Source organism: Solanum pennellii, chromosome 2 (assembly GCF_001406875.1).
Source record: "Solanum pennellii chromosome 2, SPENNV200".
NCBI lineage: Eukaryota > Viridiplantae > Streptophyta > Magnoliopsida > Solanales > Solanaceae > Solanum > Solanum pennellii.
Genome location: NC_028638.1, coordinates 1,024,417 through 1,034,330, shown reverse-complemented (window position 1 = coordinate 1,034,330; position 9,914 = coordinate 1,024,417). Strand labels below are relative to the sequence as shown.

General features: G+C 33.7%; 1 protein-coding gene across 1 annotated transcript; it reads right to left on the bottom strand.

The window, feature by feature from the left end:
* Positions 1-8,893: 8,893 nt before the first annotated feature.
* Positions 8,894-9,576, bottom strand: LOC107010900. Its single transcript, XM_015210160.1, has 2 exons — positions 9,279-9,576; positions 8,894-8,928 (listed from the first exon to the last, which is right to left on the bottom strand). The coding sequence occupies exons 1-2, from the start codon at positions 9,574-9,576 to the stop codon at positions 8,894-8,896; spliced, it is 333 nt and encodes a 110-aa protein (XP_015065646.1).
* Between the last annotated feature and the right edge of the window lie 338 nt (positions 9,577-9,914).

Genomic DNA, 9,914 nt, shown 5'->3' with positions numbered 1-9,914 from the left:
ATTTGCTTGATTGATTCTGGTACAACACATATGATATTAAAAAATTAAAAATATTTTCCTCATTTAAGTATGGGCAAAATAAATGTTACTACAATTTTCGGTAGTACTAATATGATTGAGGGCTTTGGAAGAGTCATTGTAATTTTTCCAAAGGGAAATAAATTTCTCATTAATAATGCTATGTTTTCTCCAAAATCTAAGAGAGACTTGTTGAGTTTTAAGGATATCCGTGATAATGGTTATCATATACAATCAATGAATGAAATAAATCTTTATTATCTTTGTATCACCAAGAATGTCTTTGGGCAGACATGTGTTATTGAAAAGTTCTCTGTTCTATCTTCTGGCTTGTATTGGACAAAAATTAGTGCAATTAAGACATATTTTATAGTAAATAAAAAGTTTACTGATTCCAATTCATTTGTACTTTGGCATGATCGTCTGGGACATCCAGGGTCTATAATGATGAGACGAATTATATAAAATTCGAATGGATATCCATTAAAGGACCTAAAAGTTCTTTTGAATGGTGAATTTTCTTGTACTTCTTGTTGTCAATGAAAGTTTATTGTGAGACCATCACCAACGAAAAATGAAGTTGAGTCCCCTGCGTTCTAAGAACGTATACATGGGGATATTTGTGGACCTATTCACCGACCTAGTGGGTAATTTAGATACTTTATGGTTCTAATAGATGTTTCTTTTAGATGGTCTCGTGTGTGCATATTTTCAACTCGTAACTTGGCATTTGAAAAGTTATTGGCACAAATAATAAGGTTAAGGGCACACTAATCTGATAATCAGATTAAGTTCATTCGTCTTGATAATGCTGCAGAGTTTTCATCTCAATCATTTAATTATTATTGTTTAGAAATTAGGATAAAAGTTGAACACACAATTACTCATGTTCATACTCAGAATCGTCTCACAGTATCATTAATTAAACGTCTGCAATTAATAGCAAGATCATTGCTTATGAAAACTAGGTTATCCACTTTTGTATGTGGACATGCATTTTTGCATACTGCAACACTTATTCATCTCAGACTGACAAATTATCATAAGGTTTCTCCATTGCAATTGGTTATGGGTCAAGAGCCTAATATATCCCATCTAAGAATTTTTGGATGTGTTGTACACGTGCCTGTGGCACCACCAAACCGCACTAAGATGGGCACTCAAAGAAGTTTAGGAATATATATTGGGTTTGAGTCACCCTCCATTATTTGCTATCTTTAACCATTGACTGGAGACATATTTACTGCTCGATTTGCAGATTGTCGGTTTGACGATATAGTTTCCCCAAAATTAGGGGGAGAGAACAGTGAAATAAAACGAGAAATTTTGTGGAAAAATTTATCACTGTCTCATATTGATCCATATTCTTCTTCTTGTGAGCAAGAAGTACAAAAGATAATTCATCTGCAGAAAATTGCAAATCAAATGTCTGGCGCATTTACAAATTTGAAAATGATTACTAAATCACATATTCCTGCAGAGAATGTCCCAATTCGAATTGATGCCCCTGTAGGACCATCCACTAGTGTCATAGCTAATGAGTCAAAAGCACGCCTAAAGCATGGTAGACCATTGGGTTCTAAGGATCAAAATCCTCGAAAAAGAAAGAGTAAATGCCAAGATGACACTATGAAAGAATCTCATATGAAAGTTCAAAATTTGAATAATTCTGATAACAGATGTTGAAACTAATCAGAATCAGTGAGAAATAGTGATTGATTATGTCTTTGCATATAATATTACAACAAATGTCATGCAAGATAATGAGGATCTTGAACCTCAATCTGTTATAGAATGTCGACAAAGAAATGACTTGCCAAAATGCAAGAAGCAATTCAATCATAGTTGAATTCACTTGTCAAGCGTGAAATTTTTTGACATATAGTTCAAACACCTAATGATATTAAATCTGTTGGTTGCAAATGAATTTTTGTGTGAAAAAGAAATGAGAAAAATAAAATAAAAAGGTATAAAGCACGCCTTGTGGCACAAGGATTTTCTCAAAGGTCTGGCGTCGATTATAAAGAGACATATTCACCCGTTATGGATGCAATAACATTGTGTTATCTCATTAGTTTAACAGTGCATGAGAAACTTAAAATGCATTTGATGGATGTGGTCACAACCTACCTTTATGGATCAGTTGATAATGAGATATTCATGAAAATTCCTAAAGAATTTGAGATGCCTAAATCATGTAATTCAAAATCTCTAGAAATTTATTCAATTAAATTGCAAAGATGATTATAGGGTTTGAAGAAATATGGACGGATGTGGTATAACTGTCTTAGTGAGTATTTAATTAAGGAATTTTATACAAGTGATGCAATTTGTCCATGTGTCTTTATAAAGAAAACAATATTGAAATTTGTTGTACTTGCTGTTTGTGTTGATGACATAAATCTTATTGGAACTCCAATAGAGCTTCAAAAGACAATTGATTATTTAAAGAACAATTTGAGATGAAAGATCTGGAAAGGACAAAATTATGTTTTAATTTGCAAATTTAGCATTTGACAAATGGTATTTTTGTTCATCAATATGCCTACACAGAAAAAATGTTGAAAAGATTTTGTATGGATGAAGCGCATCCCTTAAGTACTCCGATGGTTGTTTGTTCGCTTGATGTGAATAAGGATTCATTCCGACCTCAAGAAAAGGATGAAATTCTTGATTATGAAGTACCATATCTTAGAGAAATTGGTGCACTAATGTATCTTGGTACTACTACAAGGCCTGATATAACTTTTGTTGTTAATTTGTTAGCAAGGTATAGTTCTACTCCTACTAGGAGACATTGGAATGGGATCAAGCACATTTTGCGATTTCTTAAAGGAACAACTGATATGAGTTTATTTTATTCTAACAATTGTAGCCCCAATCTTGTTGGTTATGCTGATGCATGATATTTATCTGATCCACACAAAGCTCGACCCCAAACAGGCTATGTGTCTATATGTAGGGGGGACTGTCATATCTTAGAGATCTACAAAGCATAATCATGCTTAAATAATAGCTATTAATGAAGCAAGTAGAGAATGTGTGTGGTCAAGGTCTAGGATACATCTCATTCGAGAGAAATATGATTTGGAGTGTGATAAAGTACTCACCACTTCATATGAAGATTATGCAGCATGCATAGCACAACTTAAGGGAGGATTCATAAAAGGAGATAGAACAAAACACATTTCACAAAAACTTTTCTATACACATGAACTCCAAAAGAACGGTGATATAAATGTGCAACAAATTCGTTCAAGTGACAATGTGGCTGACCTATTCACCAAGTCTCTACCAACTGCGCTTTTCAAAAAGATGGTTCACAAGCTTGGAATGCGAAGATTCAAGTCTCTTGAATGATGTTCTCATTGGGGGGGGGGGTTAATACGCGTTGTACTCTTTTTTCCTTATAAAGTTTTGTCCCACTGGATTTTTCTTGTAAGGGTTTTAATGAGGCAGCCTAAATGCGTATTAATAGACATGTGTACTCTTTTCTTTACTATAGTTTTTTTTTCTTAATGTTTTTTTAGTAATGTTTTTGACGAGGCACATCATTTATGAATTAGACATTCACGGGGAGTGTTATAAAGTATTTTTATTTTAGTGAATGTTTATCATGTGGAATCCTTTTAGAATATGATTAAGAGCTCTACTTGGAGACCAAATTAGATTTTCCGTATAAATAGAGAGCTCCTCTTCATTGTAAAATCATCCCTCAAGAGAGATAATAAGTCTTCTCTTCTCTTTGTTTTCTTCTTCTTATTCTATAGTTTCATAACATTTATAATATAAATATAAGGATTTTTTCTATATTTATTAAATTAGAGAAAAAATAAAACTGTAAAAATTTTATCATCACATTAGTTATATTGTAAATTAGAGTGGAGTAGTAACTCACAATAAACGTATATGATATTTCCTCAGTTCATTTTTATTTGCCACAATTTGACTTGACATATCTATCATGAAAATAATGAATGATATACACATATATATACACACATACATATATATATATATATATATATATATATATATATATACACACACACACACACACACACACATATATATATATATATATATATATATCCAATCAAATGATATCTTGAAAAATGATTTGAAAATAAGTATTTAATGTTGAGGATAAATATGGAAAAGATTATATTATTTTTAAATATATAAAAAGTGACAAGTAAAAATAAAAATTTCATTTAGCAATACCTAACAAGTAAAAATGAACGGAAGAATTATTTAGATATTAATACCTCTGTCCACTTTTAATGTGATAATTTACTTTTTTAGATTCAAACTATAAAGTGGATGAATGAAGTAATTTTTAACTTTTAAAAAGCGTAACATGACAAATAAAAATAGACGAAAGATAATTTTTTTTTAAAAGAACTCCTATGGTTGCTGACAATCGAAGACAGATTTGGGCCCACATATTTAGACATTACACAAGATTTTTTCTAACGCCTTGAATGGGTGGCCATTTCAAAATTTTCTTTTATATAAAAAAGGATATTTTATATAATATAATTACGTGGCTACATTATCAAAAGTACTAGTGATTACGGATAGGTTATCAAAATAGACTAATTTATTACAATTAGTCCTAGAAATTAGATTAGTACTAGAGGCTCCTACTTGATCTACATGCACTATAGCTACGACCAAGACTGGAGGTTGATACATTAGTGTCTTGTATGGACGATGTTAGCTTGACACTCATCTTTGATTAAAGGTCTGTTATATTTCTTGGCTTGGCGAAAATTATGGGGGATTATTGGACCTCTTCATAAGCAACTCGCAATCATTAATCATTGTAACTAAATAGGGTGAGGATGATTTAATGCTTGTGATATTTCAATCGAATTGGTTTCGATTTTAATTGAATTTAACTTGAGTTGTACGGCTAATTTCAGACCCTCTAATAGGGCCTCCATTTCCACCACAATATGAATGTATGCTTATAAAATCTATAATCAAATAACCCTTGTGATCCGAATCACTCCGCCAATTCCTCCTCCTCAGTGCTACTTAAAAAGAGTCATCTGTAATTAATTTGAACTTCTCGCTTGTTGGGATTTATTTGTCCTGAATTCTTATTATAAATAAGTTCTTCTTGTTTTAAAAAAAAGATATTAATATTTTGACTAGTCCTTTTCTTGTAGGAAAGGTTTTAGGACTCTATAAATATAGATTCTTTTTTCTAACTTAATAAGCATTCACAACTGTAGTCCTAATGTTTTGAGAGTTTTGGTTGTGGGGAAAAGTTTAGTGAACCTCCTTGTATTTCGACGGAATTGATCAAGGTTATTTCTCTCTGTATTTTGTATTCTCATAAATATTTTGTGTACATAGGTCGTTCGAACGAACCACGTTAATTTTTTTTATCTTTTGGTATGTTTTTCGCTTATCTTCTTACTAATGGTCATTTGATGTTTGTTTTGATAGATTTCATACTACACCTGTGATAAAACCAGCAATGTAAGCTGGGAAACTGTCTCCTTCCTCCATTAATGGAGGTTGAGCTTTTACCAACAATAAGAGAAGAAGAAGATATTTTGGATTGAATTTGTTACCTTGATCAATACAATGTAGATGTGTATATATACACATCAATGTAGAGTGCTAACAGATTTAACAACTTCAACAAACTTCTGGAAAAATTGTAAATGCCTAACTAACTACTTGAATGAACAGTACTAACTAATTAACTGATTAGTAACTAATTAACTAATTAAGCTACTAACTAAATAAGCTAATCTTATCACCCTACTTACAGACAGCTTTTTTAATAAACTAGTATGTTTAACTCCAGTTAAAGCCTTAGTGAAAACATCAGCCAGCTGAGAATCTGTAGGAATATGTTGAAGTGTAACCAGTCCTTGTTGCAGCTTTGTCCTGACAAAATGGCAATCAACTTCTATGTGCTTAGTTCTTTCATGAAATACTAGGTTCTTAGCAATGTGCACTGCTGCTTGGCTATCACAAAACACATATATAGGCAAGGAAACTTTCACTAATAGTTCACCAAGTAACCTTTCCAGCCATACTACTTCTCCCACTACTTGTCTCATAGCTCTGTATTCTGCTTCTGCTGATGATAGTGATACTGTGGGTTGCTTCTTAGACTTTCAACTTATAGGGCTATCACCCATGAGAACCAAATAACCACTCACAGACTTCCTTGAATCAGGACAAGATGCCCAATCTGAGTCACAATAAGCACTGATAGTGAGATCAGATTTATTATTGATAAAAACTCCTAAAGTAGGTTCATGCTGTAGGTATCTGAGTACATGATAAGCTGCCTTCAAATGAGGCTCTCTAGGAGATTGCATGAATTGACTAATATGCTGGACACTGTATGCTATATCCATCCTTGTGTTAGCAAGAAAGTTAAGCTTGCCTACTAGTTTTCTGTAGTGAGTAGGATCTGATAGAAGTGTGCCTTCTGTGAGCTTCAGTTTCTCAGTAGAGTCCAATGGTGATCTTGTAGGCTTATAATGCATAGAATCAAATTCCTTCAGAAGATCAAGAGTGGACTTTCTCTATGAAATGAGAACACCATCCTCTCTGTACAATATTTCTAAGCCAAGAAAATAATGCAGTCTTCCTAAATCTTTTATTCTGAATTTCTCATGTAAGAAAACTTTCAAAGAATCAATATCCTTTATATCAGTACCAGTTAAGATAATGTCATCAACATATACAGCCACAAATACTAAAGAGTTTCCATTTTTCTTATAAAACAGTGAATAATAATTGTCTGAATGAATGTAACCTTTTGAACAAAGACTATTGGCCAACTTTTCATACCATTGTCTACTGCCTTGTTTTAAACCATATAATGACTTCTTCAATTTGCAAACCATGTCACTACTATCCACTGTAAGGCCTGGGGGTACTGTCATATACACCTCTTCATTCAAATCACCATGTAGGAAGGCATTATTGACATCCAATTGGTACAAGTTCCAACCCTTCTTACATGCCAAGGAAATTAGAGTTCTGACTGTGGTCATTTTTACCACAGGTGAAAAGGTTTCATTGTAATCTATTCCAGCTTGTTGAGTGTATCCTTTCACCACCAGTCTAGCTTTGAACCTTTCTATGCTACCATCTGCCTTGTGTTTAATCTTATACACCCATTTACACCCAATAGCATTCTTCCCTTTTGGCATTTTAACCAACTCCCAAGTATTATTGGCATACAATGCATCGAATTCCTACTTCATTGCTGCTTGCCAGGCTGGATTCAGGATTGCCTCTTCATAAGATGTAGGTACAATATCATGTGAAACATTACGAATTAACTGCTGACTCTCAGGACATAGTGTAGACAAACATATAGGTTAAGGGTGAGTTGTGAATGATGCGTGTGAGTGTTGAGAATCAGCAACATCATTTATGAGTGGAGAAGAATGTAACTTGGGTAATGAATAATTGTAATCTTTTAAGTAGCTTGGAGGGTGACAAGATCTAGTTGTTCTTCTAGGTGTAAAGGATACATTATCAAGGACAGGTACATTTGGTTCAATAGAAGATGTTGTAGGTTCAGTGATAGTTGTAGGTTCAATGGTTTGAGATGTTGTAGGTTCTGTGATGGGTGCATTTTCAGATATGGAAACTTGATCACAAGTGACTTCATCCAGTGTGTGAGAATTCAACATTTCACCATTAATAAAGGTATTTGTTTTACTAGACATGCAAGGCAACTTATCAGAATGATGGACAAGAAATTGTAACACACAGAATTAAAATTGGAACCAGTAGGAGCAATAACTAAAGGAAAAATAGTTTCATAGAAAAGAACATCTCTAGACACATGAATTCTTTTGGTAGCCAAATTTAAGACCTTGTACCCTTTTGTATTAAAAGGATACCCAATGAAAATGTGAGGTATAGTTCTTGGTTCAAATTTGTCTTTATGAGTTTTTAAAGTAGTTGGAAAACGAAGACATCCAAAGTTTCTAAGATGAGAATAAACTGGTTTCTTTTGGTATAATAGTTCATATGGGGATTTGTCTTGAAGTAGTTTAGTAGGCAATCTATTCATCAAATAAGTGGCAGTTAGGACACATTCTCCCCAATATCTCATGGGCATTTTTGATTGAAACAAGAGTGCCCTTGCTGTCTCAAGAAGGTACTTGTGTTTACTTTCCACTACCCCATTTTGTTGTGGTGTGTAAGGACATGATTTTTGATGTATTATGCCTTTTTCTTGAAAGAAACAGGTTGCTTCAGTGCTTGAGAATTCCAGGCCATTATCGGACCTAATAGTTTTCAATCTGGTATGAAACTGATTTTCTATAAGAGATATGAAGGCTTTTATAGTATGAAGTGCATTACTTTTACACCTAAGAAGTTGTGTCCAAGTAGCTCTACTGTAATCATCCACCATGGTTAAGAGGTAGTGATATCCATCATGTGTTGGTACATTATATGGTCCCCATAAATCAATGTGCAACAATTCAAATATTGAACTAGTTGCAGTGACACTTTCTGGGAATGACATTCTAGTTTGTCTGGCCATTGGACAAATTGTGCAAGTGAAGGGTTGTTTGTTGGAAAATTTAAAGGAATGGTAGATATATTTTTCATTTTTACAAAAGGTACATGTCCTAATCTAGCATGCCATAAGAATTCATTGTCTTTAAGAGAAAAATTGACAGCTGAACATGAAACATGATCAGTAGAACAAGCTTCTTTATTGTTTTTATGAGATTGTCTTACACTTGGTGGTGAAATCCTTTTACAGTAGTTTAGAAGAGAAACAGGTTGACACTTTTGATGAAAAACAACATTATCACTTATAGATGGAATGTGACACTTTGGACAGAAGAAATACAAACCATTCTTTGCCTTACCAAGTGCTAGAGGGCTCTTCAGAGAAGGGCCCTGCAGTAAGCAAGAACCACTGTTAAAACTAACTATTCCTTTGAGTTGAACAGCTAAGCAATAAACTGATATTAAGTTGAACTTGAAGCTAGGTATGTACAATACTTTATAGAGAGTTAATGTTGAAATCAAACAGACATCACCAATTTCAGTCACTTTGACTTTGTATCCATTTGGCAAGGTGATTAAGAAAGGATAAGGTAGAGTCTTAAGGTTTGTGAGATTGTCTTTTGTGTAAGTCATACGGTGAGATGCCCCTGAATCAATGATCCAAGAGCCAGAATTTAATTTATCACATTTACATGAAAAATCACCTATCTTATTAATAGAAGAATAGCAAGCAAGTATACCTGTTAGGCTTGCAGCTCCACTTGACATGTTGTTTGAGTAATCAGCTTCATTTCCAACCTGCAGAGTTCCAAGTAGATTGAGTAGTTGTTCATATTGGCCTTTGGACAGATTCACTGGCACTTGTTTTCCCTGCTCAAAATTTTCTTCACATTGACTTCCATCACCTTCAGAAGTATGTACATTTGCTGCAGATCCTTTACCTGTTCCTCTTGGGGTCCTTGTGTTGGTTGGGTAACCATGGAGTTTGTAGCACCTGTCTTTAATATGCCCAGTTCGTTTGCAATATTCACAAAACATATTTGATCCATTTCCAGTGCTAGAGTTCCCCCTAAAAGTATTAGTGTTGTTATAACTACCAGGGTTGTTATAACTACCAGTACCTCTACTTGTGTTTCCTCTGTGAGAACTAAAATTAGTGTTGAGCCCTGCATTATTTTGAGATGACATAGAAACATTCAGTGAGGTAGACTCCAAAACCATATTATTTAGGGGCTTCATTTCCCTCTGCCTTTCCTCCTGTGATAGAATGGTAAATGCCTGTGCCATTGTAGGCAAAGTAGACATCATGAGAATGTTTCCTCGTACAGCAGTATACATCTCATTTAGACCCATTAGAAAATGTATGAGTCTTCTGT